Below are 15,398 nucleotides of genomic sequence, written 5' to 3'. Positions count from 1 at the left end.
GCCAGATCATTAACCTAAATTGGTTAGTTCTATTATGTTTTGGAACAAATCGTCTATAATATAAAAAACCCATCATACTTGTATCTTGAAATATTCTTCAGGAACAAAGATTTTAAAACACAATTGTTACCTCCTTAAGGTCAACCCACTCCCAAGTCTCATTTGTTGTATTTATATCATAGACCAAAGCATGTTGGCCCTGTAAATAATAAGAAAATCAAACGTGGTTTAAATCTCAAGGCAATAGAGCCTTTTCCGTTAAATCTCAAAGATACATAAATATACAAGATAAAAAAGCCAATCTAAGAAGTGGGTGCCACGTTAAAGCTAAGGAAACATTAAGCAACTGTTAGGCTTGTTTTACAATTTATGGTGTTTTAAAAGAACATATCGAAACAGAAACACATAAAAAAACCTCCACATCATTTAATTTTTTTTAAGGTAGTGTTCAACTAGGAGATCTAACGAGTTTCGCCCCTTCGCTAATGGTTTCTAAGAGTTCAAATTCCAGTATTGTATAAATCTTCAATTTGTTATTTCTTATATTAAATGAAATTTTGCTACTTTTTTTTTTTAATTTACAACTTTATTTTTATATATTATTAGGGACATTCATGAAAATTAGGGTTTCTTTGAAATATACAATTAATGAGCATTACTTTTTGATCATAGTGTGTTTTCCATGGCTGAAAACCTCAATAATCTCTATCATTTGATATCAAATAAAATAAAATTATCATGATGTATACATTATGGTTATTTAATGAGTAATTAGTGTGTTGAAATTGTCAAGCTGATATTTAGAATTGTTTATAATTGAATTGTTTCTTTGTCAAAATTAATATTAAGTATATTTATATGTTTATAAGTTTATCTATTTTCTCTTAGATCAATTATGCTCATATAGCAATAGAATCATACTCATATAGACATGTTATTTTCATTTTGTAATTTAGATCTTTTTAGTCATTGTTTAGTTCACTTAAACCTTTTCCGATTATGCTAATTGAAGTTTTGTTTCTTTTAGGTACTTCATTACAAAGATCTGTATTACATGTATTGTTTATTTTTGACTATGAGGAGGTGGATTTCTTTATTGGGAAACATATAGCGTGACAAATTATTGTTCATATATTTAATAATTCTTTTTGATTAATGAGATTCATATATATAAATGTGTATATTGAATTCTTTATTCAAATAATTATTTTTGATTTTTACGTGATTATTTATTGTTCTTTATTCAAATAATCTCACCTAATAACTAATAATGTTTTTTCTTTAATTTTTTATTGTATCATTTTCAAATAACATAAAAAAAAACTAGCATAAAATTTAATATACGTGCCTCGCACGTAGTTTTTGCTAGTATAAAGAAAAGGGCTTAAATGTAACGGAATTTTTAATTTATCGATATTTTTTAATTTTTATTTTAATTTTAACAGAATATATTATTACTTAACATAATATTTTTTATTAATTTTATAATATTATTATATATATTTAAAAATAAAAATTATCCAAATATTTTATATAAAAAAATTTAAATTTAAAATACTTAAATATTATAGATATTTTTAATCACACTTTTAATTCTGTTGGTTTAACTTTGAATAAAATAAGAAATAATTCTACTCAATCGGTTCACCGCGATATCACTTGATTTTTATTTTACATATAAAATACGTATATATATATAATTACATTTAAACGATATACCAATGAAAAAAAATTCTCAAATATCACATTAATTAATTAAAAAAAAAATTGCATGTATTGCATTAACATCATCTAATTAAACCTAATTAAAAAAACTAATTATACTTAAGTGCATTATATTGTACATAACATCAACCTAATATACATAAATATTCTAATCACAAGAGAACAAACAAAAAGTTGTTCTTTTTTTTTTTTTTTTTTTTTTTTTGACGTGAACAAGAAATTCATATTTCAACAACAATGATACCATTTTTTCACCTTATATTAATTATTTTTTCTATAATATATTTTATTTGGTTGATGTCACCATAGTATGTCTTATATGTTAAATTCAAATCAATATAGAAAAGTCATAAATAAATGAGAAAATTTGGGGAAATTATGTTGAATCAGCAGACAAAAATTAATTAATTACTATAACATTATACTTTGATTAATTACATAATAAATTTTTTAAAGTATTTAATTATGTATTATATACAAATTAATGAAATTTCCAATGAAGGGGACCATATTAAACAGGACTATTTAAAGATTGGATTTGGAATTTGATGCAATCAATGAAGATTATTGACTTAACTATTTAATTATAAATTTTTAATATATGATTGATATAAACAAAGGTTAATATATATATATATATTCTTTTAAATGAGTTCAATTGACTTTTTAAGATAAATTTAGTAGCAAATGAATGGTTCTTGCAAAATTATATATTAATTTAAAGGCTTTGTTTAGATTGTATTCTTATTTGTAACGAATAATTGAGATGTACAATGTTGTTGTAAAACAGGCCATTTAAAAATAAATGAATAAATAAAAATAAATGGGAGCTAGACTCGGACTTGAGTACAGGTCGCACTTGTACTTGAAGTCCACCTAGTTTAGTGGCTCAAAATAAGTCTTTACCTTTTAAAATTACACATTTCTTACTGTTTTTAAAAAATACCACAGTTTGTTTTGAATAAGGGCTCGAAAATAATTTTTTTCTTATATCCCACTAAATTTCAAGACTGGCCTTGATGGAAGCGTAGCTTAATCGAAAAATTTGAAACGATAATTTGAGTAAAACCCTAAGAGCACTCTCAATGGCTCTTTTAAAATAGAGAAAAAATACCTTCTAACAAATAATGTAAACTCTTTCTCTATTTTAAAGCATCTCAATTTTCTTTAAATGCTTCTTGCCTTTACATGTAGAGAAGCTTTATTCATCCTTTAAACATATTTCAATAATATTTTATTATATATATTAAGAAATATATTATTTAAATGATGTGAAGAAGATATAAAATAAAATAAAAATAGAGAAGCTGATATATGATGTATTGTAAAAGTGTGATATAAAATAAAGAAAGTGGTGTTTTAGTGATTTGTTTAAAAAATAAAGTAAATAAGTTGTTCGGAATGCTTTAGGGTGTATTTGGAAATTATAATTAAAGGTAATTATGTATATAATTTAACATGTTTGTACGACCATATAATTATAAGTATAATTAGTGGTAAACAAAGAATTCTGGTTACACTCTTTAATTCTTGAATGAAAAAAAACCCCCCACAAATTGTGCTACATTTGTTATCTTTGCAATTTTAATATTTTATCGGTTCTCTCTAAAATAATATGAATTCTCAGAAAAATATTGAACAATTGTAAAGCAACAAAACAGAACAATTAAAACAAGAGTGTAACAACTAAAAAATAACCGTAAAAATTTAACACATTACACAATATAAAACTTACATAATAGTTTTTTTAAGAAGATACAGTATTTTTGAAGAAAAAAAATTCTGCCCCACAATCAAAGAATAAAAAAGTTAGAAATTTCGTGTAAAAATCCTTAGAGATAAGTTGAAAAATGCCTTTTTTTTGTATTCATTAGTCAAAAATACCCTCATATTATTTTTTTTATTAAAATATACCTAATTTTTTGAGTGGATTGCCTAATATACCCTCACTCTCTACTTAAATCTAGCATATAATTTACATAACCTAATGGGTCTTATGGGAACATCATTTATAAAAATAGGTATATCTAAAAAATATGAAAATAGAGGTAAAAGTTAAAATAAGTAAAATAAAGTGGATATACAATGTAATTTCCTCAAATCCTTAATTAGAAATGGTTCTATTAAGCCCGGTTAATATGTTGGGCCCAAGTAGCATAATGGGCCCATTTTTTCCAATCCACGTAGCCCATCAAATATTGAATCCAAAACTTATACCATATAAAAAGATTTGTATTGATATTTTTTGTTTTATTTCAAGGATAATTATACAAGATATTATTGTAAAAAAATTACATTTTTACGCTTAAAGTTTTTTTTTTTTATATATTTTTACGGTTTTGTATAGAAATAACATGAAAATAACAAGAAAATTACATAAAAGTGACATGAAAATAACATTTAAATAACATACATATAACAAAAAATCAACAACAAATTAACAAGATAACAACACAAAATAACCGTATTTTCTGTAAATAAAATCAAAAAAATCGTAAAAATATTTAAAATTCTATAAAACTGTATTTTTGTAATTTTTTTGTTATTTTTGTGTATTTGTGAAATTATCCCTTTATTTTAAGTGTTACTTTTAGGGTAGGGATAAAAAATTTTTATTTATCACATAAATAGAATACACCTTCCCAAGTCACATAAGAAACCAAAACAAGAGTTAGAAATGATAGGAGTATTCAAATATTACATATCTTTAACCTAGTTTATATTAATTTTACTTACTTTCAATTTTATTTAAAAAAGATAAAATATACATCATACTCCTATATTTTCAATATATTTTTTTTTATATAATATCTAGAATGATATAAATTATTTTTTTTTACATGTGGGACTTGGATACTCAAAGTCTAGAAAGTTAATTAAATTATTTATATTATATACATATAATTTCTTAGATGACTATCTAAATAATAATATAGTAATATCTTTATTTTTTTTATTATGTTTGCTTGGAATATACTTTTTAATAGATATTATACATAGTTATTAAAAAAATTTAATTATAAATATTAATTTTAAAAATATTAAATTATTAAATTTTGATCCAATAATAAATAATAAAATAAAAATTTGAGTTTTTATACTTAATTTAACAACTCATATTAGAAAAAATCAAAACATGTCTCTTTTTAAACTATACCCAAAAATATATTTATATATAAATATTTAAGTCAAACTCAATATTTCTTTATTTATTTTTTTGTTATTAGAATATTTTTTTCAGCCAATGGAACAAACTCAATTCATATAATGTGAAGATTTATTTTTTTTAATTAGATAGAAAAATTAAATATAAAAATTCAAAATTTTCTAATAATATATATTGGTGAGTAATACTTATTAAAAGTGCACCATATAATTTATAAAAGGGTCAACTTTTTCTTCAATACCATTTTCTTTGAACTCAAGCCAAATTTAATAGAATAATATTGTCAAACTTATTAGCTTCACGTTTTATCCCTAGAAAAAAAAAACGTCAAACTATATATTTTATTTATTATTTTTTTTAACAAAAGAAACTTCAAACTATATATATTATAAGATTATTTTGGATCTTTTCAAAAAAAAAGAAAAAGAAAAATTATTTTGGATATATAAATAGGGGCACAAAAAAAAACCTTTTTAAAAAGATATATAAATGCAAAAAATTATATTAAAATATGATTATAAATATAAAATTTTACACAAAATAGATTAAATTATAAACACATATAATTTTTATAAAGATCAATTAACCCTACTTGTCTCCATATAATCTGCCACTAATTCTATTTTTCTACTCTATATTGTAAATAAATAAATAGTATTAGCCACATATTTATTTATAAATGCAATTAATAAGAAAGGTAGCCCATTTATCCAACTTATTAGTTAATTTTAAAGTACATATTTTTATGAGCATTTTGGGTTATATTATGGGGAAATTTTTATATATATACATTATATATATTAATATTACAGAAAAAACGTTAAATGAAAACAATGCATTTGTATGCCGTGACACGTCATCAAGCTTACCGTGATTAGCTTCAATAATTTTGGAACCACCGGCGATGAAGGAGACGCGCCCACAATTCCATATTTCTCGGCCATCTCTGCGCGTGGTTCTACTGTTTAAAACAGAAATCTATAAATACCGTAAGAATAATACACGAAAACGAAAAACAGAAACCAAACCAACCTTGAACGAAAAAACACCATTGACGGAAAAATACAGATCTCGACGAATCTGAAAATTAGAGAATCGATCATCATATCTCTCAAAACTGTTGCTGTATACAACAAGCAAATCATCGTCTCTCTAATTCGACCTACAATTCAATCCATCAATAAACCTATGAGCTGATCACAACAAACAAAAAATCGAAAAACCAGAAATCGTTGCTTCGAGGAAGAAGAAGAAGTCCGTCAACTACAACATCGAAAACTAAATCTGAATAAGGTACCTATTATACATTACGATACATACTACTGCTTATAACACATTACACCTTCCAATTCCTGAAAACACCTAAAAATCCATCATGTTTGTTAATTCTGTTAAACATGATTATTTGACAATTAATCAGTACTAATCAGATAGTTTACCAGTTGTAATCATAACTGATAGTAAACTAATCAATACTAAGTACTTTAAAAAATACAGTACACTATAAACCTTCGTAATTGTAATCGCTCCAACATTATAGTTCAACATATAGTCATCTAATTAGTAAAACTGCATATAAACCTTACTATAAAAAATATAAAATTTAGTTTATGAACATCACACCTATTACATGTTTATTATTTTTGTATATACATAATGTTTACTGTATACAATACTTAACATGATTAAACTAAACAAATCACGCAGAATATGGATGTTAGAACAGTTGATTCTTTTTTACAATGGAACTTGGGTTGACAAAACAACATACGTTGATTATGAAGTCGAAGGTATACTAATTCCAACAGTTGTTCACATTATGAGCTTTCTCACATAGTATACGAAGCTTTGAATTTGGACAGAAACAAATATACGATTGATCTTCAATTTCAAGTAACTGAAGGCATACCACCAATAAGAATCAAAGACAATAGTGGATGCAAGTTTTATGAACAAATACGAAGGAAAAATGATGATGAGACCAAATATCCTATCTGTGTTAACATCTCAACATCCACAACCGACAATGAACACAATGATAGAGTAAACTATACCTACAATGGGGAAACTAGTTTACAAACAAGGCAAGCTATTACTACCAACAAGAACAGAATATGCAACAAAGATGGCAGATTATGTGATTGAACAAACTCAAATATCGATGGAAGAAAGCTCCGAAGAAAATCAAATAATTTTAAATCCTCAAGTTCTTTGAAATACACATTGGCCAAGTTTTTGCAAACAAGGAAACCCTCCAACAAGCAGTAAGCCTTCACTCAATAAGATACAATCAACCTTTCAAGGTAAAAAGATCATCAAAATTAGACTATAAACTAGTCTGTATTGATGATAACTGCAACTGGACATTCTTAGCATCAAAACATGGAAAGACTGACATGTTTATCATAAGAAAAATAGAGCATACTCATACATGTTCATTGGACATCACTTCTGGAGACCATCCTCAAGCTACAAGCAACCTGGTTGGAAAGGTTATAAAAAACAAGTTTGTAAACCCAAAAAGAGATTACACTCCAACAGAAATTGTGGATGACATGGCAGATGATTACAGTGTCTCTATATCTTACCAAAAAGCATGGAGAGCTAGAGAAAAGGCAATTGTGGATGCTCGTCGCTGCCCACAAGAATCATACAGTGAGATACCATCAATTTTATACATGATGCAAATATCAAACCTGTGTAATAAAATACTTCATCAACATAAAGTACTAATATGCTATATAGGAATTTATACTATAAACTAATTGGTTACTTTTGAAACAGGAACAATCACAGACCTAGTAACAGATGAAGATAACAAATTCAAATATCTATACTTTGCAGTAGGTGCTTCAATAAAAGGTTGGCAACACTGTACACCAATAATAGTCACAGATGGAACCTTTTTGACAAACCAACATGGAGGCACTTTGTTGATAGCAAGTGCACAAAATGCAAATAGACATATATTCCCACTTGCATTTGCAGTAGTAGATTCCGAAAATGACAGCTCTTGGGAATGGTTTCTTCACAAAATAAAGGAAACTTATGGCGAAAGAGAAGGTCAATGCATCGTATCAGATAGACATGAGAGTATACTAAAAGCAGTAAAAGAGACCTTTCCAGATATAATGCATGGGGTATGTTGTTACCATTTGATGAAGAATATAAAAATGAAATTCAAAAAAGGAGGTGATGAGCTCAAGATTGCATTTAATAGTGCATCTAAAGCTTACAACATAGAAGATTTTGAAAAGAGCATGCAAGACTTGGACAATATAGATGTAAGAATAAGAGATTACTTGGTGAATGAAATTGGTGTCGAAAAGTGGACAAGACTATATGGCATGAACAGGAGATACAAAACAATGACATCAAATATTGCCGAATCAGTCAATGCAGCCTTGAAAGGAATAAGCGACCTACCCATCGCAACTCTACTAGAATGCCTACATTCATTGGTGCAAAGATGGTATTGGGAAAACAAGAATAGAGCCCAAAAAACTACAACAACACTGGCAAAAATACCTGAAAAAACATTAAAGAAACAAAGAGATATGAGTTTAAAGTACAAGGTAATTATGTATACAGAAAAATAAAAATTGCTTACAAACATATTTACTTCCGTTGTAAACTTAATAATCGTTTACTTGATTAATACAGGTTGAAACAGCAAACCTTCTGGTATACCAAGTACACGACAACAACAGATCTCACATAGTAAACTTGGAGAATAAAACATGCAGCTGCCAACGATTTGAATATGATGAAATGCCTTGCTCTCATGCAATGGCTGTACTAAGCAAAAGGAACCTGTCTTGCTACAAATATTGCTCATACTACTACACGAAAGAAGCTTTTATGGCAACATATGAAGACAGTATACTCCCATTAGGTGAGGCAACATCATGGAATATACCAGATTTAATAAGAAATATTGTAGTCCTCCCACCTAAACATAAGAGAGCTGCCGGAAGACCAAAGAAACAACGATACAAAAATGGACTTGAAGCAAAAGCACAAGTGGTATGCGGTCAATGTCACCAGAGAGGACACAACAAAAGATCATGTAAAAATGACCCAAAAGACTTAAAACCACCAAGAAAAAGAAAAAGATCATAAGATCCTGAGGTAAAATGAATAAATGTTGGTAAGCATCAAACATGGTTACTAAATAGACAGTATACAAAAACAATTTACAATGATAATTGTTAGTTGATAAAGCTTTTCAATGTATTAATACAAACTTTTAATAAAATGATTACAATTCGCTTAGATTCAAGTAAGTTTTTTTTTTCCTCCTCTATATATGAACAGTTACCAAATATATGAACAGTTACTAACTGTAATTTATTTACAACCATTTTAAAGGTTAATAAACCATCACATTGGTTTATATCACTTAGAATGGTATACAGAAATGTCATTGGTTTATAAGATCAAACAAAATTAAACAAAAATCACATAAAAAAAGCCAGAACACTAAAACTAATTTCTAAATCCAAAAAATTAACATATTGTCTCACAGAAATACATAACATAAAAACTGCAAAACATACTGTGCCAGTAAACCAAAAGGTTACTTCAAAATTAAAATAGGCAAGAGTCTCCTAAAATATTACTGTTCCAAACAGTTTCTTAAACAAACACAAACATAAACCTAAAAACAAAACAACATGACATAAAAATACACATAAAGTTCAAAAAAATGTAAACTAGGTTTCCAACATGTTGTTCTATTACATAAAACTATGGCATCCTTCCTGGATGCTCCGAAGTAGACTCGTACCCACCCAACTCCTTCTTCTTTGCATGAACAAACAGATCAACACACAACTTCTTCCGAGTGAATGCAATGTCCAACTTCTTAGGAATCTTATCAATCAATCCATGCATGAAGAAATGAGCATACTTTATGATAAAAACACCACAATCACTACATCACAAAAATAAACCCATAGCAATTGTCAGATAACAAAAAATAAACAATAACATAGAATCATAAATATAAAAAAAAAAAACAAAGATAGTTACCTATCCTCTTGTTGTGGCAAATTATCAACCACGACAATATCAAACGCATCAGTATCTTTTTTACCTTGCCAGTGCTTACTACTCCTGTCAATATCTTTTCTCCCCTCATAGAAATTAACATGTGACAGTAAGATAGGAATTATTACAGCAAATGCACGAACAAAACTCTCTGAGTTGTTCTTGTACCTCCCAAACCTCATAGAATTCAACACTTTTAAGCATCTCATCTTAATGTCAAGAATACACAATATCCAATGAGCAAGAACAATCACGTTAACAGGCATTAGTACGAAATCAAGCTCAGCCCAGGGTTTATTGCATAACATATAAAAACCCGCTATGTATGCAGCTGCCTTAGAATCCTTCTTAACCGAATCAACATTTTCACCACTTGCAACAAACTCATTATATAATTCAAAAATTTGAGAAGCAAAGAAGCAATCAGTAGTATTACCAGAAATTTTCACAGCATCGGTCATACTTTAACTTCTTTCTCAAATAGTAGAAACAAACATCAATATGCTGCAATAAACATAAAACAATCCAAAGTTATAAACAAATATACAGAAAAAGTATACAATAAACAAAAAAAAATATATAATAACACACTAACCGAGCATGACAAGTTCTTCCCAACAGTAAGCAAATCATAGAACCACATCTTATCATCAATTTGACAAACCACAAAATCCAATGGAACCTTAAGCTTCCTATGACATTCTTTAAACTTCTTCACTTTGTTTTTATCATTAAACCCAATCTTAAACCACTGATCAAAAGATTTAGCTTGCACATCATCAATCACATTGAAAAAGCCAAATCCAAAAGCACATGATCCAGGACGTCCACCTTTTGGTTTACCAATACTACCTGAACCAAATTCTGTGGCATACGGACTGTTGTATACAGAACTAGGTTTCCTCTCTCTATTTCCAACTGTAGGAGTTTCTTCCTCCAATTTTATAGACTTTCCCTAGCATTCAAAACAATTACAAACAAATAAAAAAAAAAGTAAGTGAAAAGAAAAAAAAAAATAAACTACCAAATAACATAAACAAAATAAAAATAAACCTTTTTCAAACTGTCTTCATAGGAAACCAAATGATCATTAACAACCTCCATGGTAGATACAGAAAAGCTTTCGAGAACCATGCTTCTTCTCAACACCAACAACATCGGCCTTAAAATATCATGCAAAAAAAAAAACAAAAAATATGTAAACATAGTAAACCAAAAATCAATACTCAGAACATAATCAAGAATTAAAAAAAAAAAAGTAAACAAACCTTGTCCAACCCATAGGTAGATAAAACATCAGCATTTGTTGCCTCTAATTTATTTAAAGACTTATCCTAAAAACAAAAAATAAAAAATAATTAAACATGACAAAATGATTCAAAATATAAAATAAACTAAATAAACAAAAAAGTATACGATAAAAAACAAAAAATGACAAACCTTTTTAATGCTTCCCTCATAGGCATCAATCTTTTCATTTATAATCTCCAAAGCAGACACAGTGATACTATCCTCAGTGCCTTGACTATCAAACAACTTTCCCTTACTACAAACACCTTCAACATCATTTACACTTGCATCTACATCAACTCGCTCTGCGCCTCAACATTATCTTTATTACTCCCATCTGCAACATCTTTTGCTTCTTCAGTATTCTTTCCCTCAACATTGTCTTTATTTGTCCCATCTGAACCAATAGCTTTAACAGCATCACCACCCCCCAAACCCTGTAAATATACAAAACAAACATAAAAAACATTTGACAGAGACAACAACCAACATAGTAACAAATCATCTAAATAATGAAAAAACTAAAAAATAAATAAACTTGCCTGGTCATCACCACCATCATCTTCATCCTCCTTAGATTTTTTAACAACATCCTTAAATAGGCCATGATCATCAACAACCTGTTCTTCATCATTCAATTTATCAGTATTCTTTTTTTCTTCAGTAAACCAATCAGGTTTACTAGAAATAAAACTCATAATATCAAATGAAGGAGCATCATCATTAAAAACCTACAAAAAAATAAAAAAAAACCCATTAAACAATAAAAACATTAATAACATAAATAAAAAATATTCAAAAAACAAAAAATATTCAATAAACAAAAAACAATATACTAGTTTACAAAACAATAATAACCTGAGTATATTGGATATTCTCATCGAGTCCAACAGTTTCAATTGCATCTTGACTTTTCACATCAAAAACTTCAACATCATTTAAATCATCATTCTTGCAACAAAAAAAAAGAAAAAACCAACAAAATCAAAATAACATATGAAAAAACAAAGAAACATCTAATAAACTAATAAAATAAACATAATCAAACCTTGCCATCGCTCTCATCAGGACTATCATTTCCATCTTTAGAAATTTTTGCATTTTCAATAGCTTCCTTCAACTCATTAAACTTCAATTCCATAAAAAAAACCAAGCCTTCACTGATCTTTGAGTCAATATACGACTGAAGACTTAACTGCAACTCCTTGAATCTACCCTCCAACACATTATTCAATACTTCAATAGACTCATCAGTCTTCTTTTGCCTAGAAATAAACTCCTTCATCTTACGCATCACACCATCGACATCAAACCCACCAGTAAACTCCTTCTGTACACCAGAAGATCCAACTCTATCAACATTAAACTTTGAGAATGGAACATCATCAAAGTCATCATCTGACTCTTCTCGGCCAATAAACTCCATTCCAGTAAGCACCAATAAACCTTTTATTTCATCTTCAGTAGGCACAATATGTTTTCCTTTCAGCTAGCAAAACAAGAAAAAATAATTAGTTTACAAAATATAATAAAAACAACAAATAAACAATTTACAAAATATAAAAAATACCTTATTTGAAGATAGAACTTTCTTCTCAACTTCACTTGAATTAGGATTTCCAATACTCTTCCATCTACAAAACCTATATGGTTTACCAGAATCATAGGAACAAAACTTTGCCTTCAAGCACAAAGGAATGGTTTCATACAACCAAACCAAAAATGCAAAAGGTAAACCAGGAAGTTTATAAGATCGAGGACCCTTTTCCAAATGTTTCCCTTTAACCTTAGCAAGAGGCTTAGCAACACCTTTTCCCTTCATAACACCCCTCAGACCAATCTTTAAATTGTGCAAAGTTAATTCAAACACTGGTATACCCCATGGAAAACTACCATACTCATCAACCCCAATTATGTTCAAAATCTCAACAGGAACTTTTTTTGAGTAAACACTACTAATCAAACAATTAGTAACAAGGTACAAAACAGCCATCTTCACAGCATACTCATCTGACTTGAAATCACTATACATAAACCTATGCTCAACAGCACTAACAGTCACTGTCTGATCACAAAAATATCGATCAACAAAAGCATTTTCTCTGTGTGTATACTTACTCAAATCGACATCACCAACACACAGTAAACCAGAAACAACAGCAAACTCAGCTAAACTGAATCTGAAATTCTCATCACCAAACTTAAACCACATTTCTTTTTCATTTTTCTGATATACCTCCCTATGTAAGGCATTATGAACTAATTGAGACTGAAAACCAACAGGATGGCTATCCAAAAAATAACCAAAACAAGTATCACGAAACAACTTATGTTGATCTTTAGTCAACTTGGAATTAATATTTTTGACAACAATGTTATCCTGATTAGGGAATAACATCACTTTTCCCTGAATCTTTTCACCAGGCTTGAAATATAAATCCCATTCCTGTAAAAAAAAATGATATACAAAGAAATTCACACATTAAACTAAAAATAAGCATCAATAAACAACTTCACAAGATACAATAATCATTTAAATTTGTAAACCAATACTTTCCACTGTAAACAAAAAAAAAAATACACATCAATACCTAAAAAACTATAATAAACCATAAACATACAAAAATAAACCAGTAAGCTTAAACATAAACCTAAATAAACAAAATCGAAAAAAAATTAACAAATAAACTAAAAAATCAATAACAATAACCTAAAAATAAATAATCAAACCCTATAATAAACAAAAACAGAAAATATATTTGTAAGCCAAAACTTTCCATAGTAAACAAGAAAAATACCCATCAAAAATCTAAAACCCAAAAATAAACCATAACCATACAGAAATAAAACAAAATAAACTTAAACATAACCTAAATAAACAAAATCGAAACAAATTAACAAATAAACCAAAAAAGCACATAAACAGTAACCTAAAAACAAATAATCAAACCTATAATCAACAAAATAGATTACAAACATCATGAAAAATAACAAAATAAAAACAACACCCAAAAACCCACAAATAAAAACCGACTACAATATAAACCAAAAAAAATATTACAAACAAACATAAAAAACATTTAAAAACATAAAACAATAAACTATAAAATCTAAAAATAAATTAAACCCCTAAAAATCGTAAACCCAATACAACCAAATAAAAAATTAAAAATCATAAAAATACCTTCAAATCATTACGAACTTCAACCTCCAAGTCTTCACTATCATAATCCTCAGGCAAATCTTCAGCAACTTGCTTCATCTTTTTCACATTTCGAACATCTTCTTTCTTCACTTTATCAACAACTCTTTTTCTCTTTTGCAATGCCGAGCCACGGCTACCATCCGATGATCCACCAGAACCACCAGAACGATCAGAATCATCACGATCTCCATCATCGGAGACATTTTCCATTTTCTTCTTATCAGCAGCTACCTTTACAGAATGCGAAGGAGAAATTGAGGAACGAGTTTTAACCATTTTTTAGGTTTACAGATGATAATAACAAGGCAATAAACGAAAATGATGCACTCAAACTCTCTTGCTAATACAAAAATAAACCACCCCAAGAAGAAGAAACCCTAACCCCTATACTCTGTATAAAACGAAAACAGAGAAAAGAAAAGCTCAAAATGAATATTTATAAAACAAACTTACTTTCCTTTTATACAAACACTTAAAAAACCATAAAAATGGTAAAATAGAATATAAAAATAAAAAAAAATGATTACAATCCTCTAAAACTGTCCATAATTTGAATTACACATGCAAAAAAAGTGGCGCGTGAACAGTTGAACACTGCAACATGGAAGACGTGCAGGACGTGATGTGATGACGTCATCACACATCACACGTCCCATCCAGTTATTTAAAAAAAAAAAAAATGAATTAAATTGAAAACGGTATAAAAAACGGTACATTATCATATATAAATGACAGCACCATATTTTTGTAAAAAGAATGCAATTAAAGTACTGGAGTGTAAATTTTCCTATATTATATTATGAGTTAAGTGCATACGTGCACTTTGGCTTAATATATTATATTATACAGTGTATAGAGTAATTGGTGACCAAATCAAGTTATGACCAAGTTGAGTTGCAAAATTGCAAAACATGTAACCATTTATGCCATATTTGAAACCAAATAGTCAAAAATGTCATA

At 28.0% G+C, this 15,398-nt stretch overlaps 3 protein-coding genes across 4 annotated transcripts; 1 reads left to right on the top strand and 2 right to left on the bottom strand.

The window, feature by feature from the left end:
• The first annotated feature begins 6,950 nt into the window (after positions 1-6,950).
• LOC133035515 (uncharacterized) lies at positions 6,951-9,013 on the top strand. The gene is made up of 4 exons (XM_061111351.1): positions 6,951-6,975; positions 7,265-7,546; positions 7,676-8,466; positions 8,555-9,013. Exons 1-4 carry the CDS (start codon positions 6,951-6,953, stop codon positions 9,011-9,013), a joined length of 1,557 nt encoding a protein of 518 aa, XP_060967334.1.
• Positions 9,014-9,416: 403 nt separating this feature from the next.
• On the bottom strand, positions 9,417-12,716 carry LOC115701525 (uncharacterized). Of its 2 annotated transcripts, none has more exons than XM_061111419.1 (9): positions 12,282-12,716; positions 12,092-12,184; positions 11,776-11,853; positions 11,384-11,670; positions 11,212-11,277; positions 10,997-11,105; positions 10,539-10,898; positions 9,926-10,447; positions 9,417-9,827 (listed from the first exon to the last, which is right to left on the bottom strand). In XM_061111419.1, exons 1-4 carry the CDS (start codon positions 12,657-12,659, stop codon positions 11,524-11,526), a joined length of 696 nt encoding a protein of 231 aa, XP_060967402.1. In that variant the 5' UTR covers positions 12,660-12,716; the 3' UTR covers positions 9,417-9,827; positions 9,926-10,447; positions 10,539-10,898; positions 10,997-11,105; positions 11,212-11,277; positions 11,384-11,523. The 2 variants fall into 2 exon arrangements, with proteins under 2 accessions (XP_060967402.1, XP_060967401.1); XM_061111418.1 differs by having other exon boundaries at positions 11,776-11,964; positions 12,282-12,660.
• A 31-nt stretch (positions 12,717-12,747) lies between these two features.
• On the bottom strand, positions 12,748-14,972 carry LOC133035561 (uncharacterized). Its single transcript, XM_061111417.1, has 2 exons — positions 14,418-14,972; positions 12,748-13,679 (listed from the first exon to the last, which is right to left on the bottom strand). The coding sequence occupies exons 1-2, from the start codon at positions 14,712-14,714 to the stop codon at positions 12,750-12,752; spliced, it is 1,227 nt and encodes a 408-aa protein (XP_060967400.1). The 5' UTR covers positions 14,715-14,972; the 3' UTR covers positions 12,748-12,749.
• Between the last annotated feature and the right edge of the window lie 426 nt (positions 14,973-15,398).

Source organism: Cannabis sativa, chromosome 3, assembly GCF_029168945.1.
Source record: "Cannabis sativa cultivar Pink pepper isolate KNU-18-1 chromosome 3, ASM2916894v1, whole genome shotgun sequence".
Lineage (NCBI taxonomy): Eukaryota > Viridiplantae > Streptophyta > Magnoliopsida > Rosales > Cannabaceae > Cannabis > Cannabis sativa.
This window is presented reverse-complemented; position numbering and strand designations above follow the sequence as displayed.

Excerpts from the sequence above, each read along its gene's own strand:
- LOC133035515 (XM_061111351.1), top strand. The coding sequence starts at position 6,951 with ATGGGGAAACTAGTTTACAAACAAG. Across the intron at positions 6,976-7,264 it reads GAAACTAGTTTACAAACAAG|CATCAAAACATGGAAAGACT; the intron begins GCAAGCTATTAC and ends GGACATTCTTAG. Across the intron at positions 8,467-8,554 it reads ATATGAGTTTAAAGTACAAG|GTTGAAACAGCAAACCTTCT; the intron begins GTAATTATGTAT and ends TGATTAATACAG.
- LOC115701525 (XM_061111418.1), bottom strand. The coding sequence starts at position 12,659 with ATGGAGTTTATTGGCCGAGAAGAGTCAGATGATGACTTTGATGATGTT. Across the intron at positions 12,185-12,281 it reads CTGATGAGAGCGATGGCAAG|AATGATGATTTAAATGATGT; the intron begins GTTTGATTATGT and ends TTTTGTTGCAAG. Across the intron at positions 11,965-12,091 it reads AGAATATCCAATATACTCAG|GTTTTTAATGATGATGCTCC; the intron begins GTTATTATTGTT and ends ATTTTTTTGTAG.
- LOC133035561 (XM_061111417.1), bottom strand. The coding sequence starts at position 14,714 with ATGGTTAAAACTCGTTCCTCAATTTCTCCTTCGCATTCTGTAAAGGTA. Across the intron at positions 13,680-14,417 it reads AAGTTCGTAATGATTTGAAG|GAATGGGATTTATATTTCAA; the intron begins GTATTTTTATGA and ends TTTTTTTTACAG.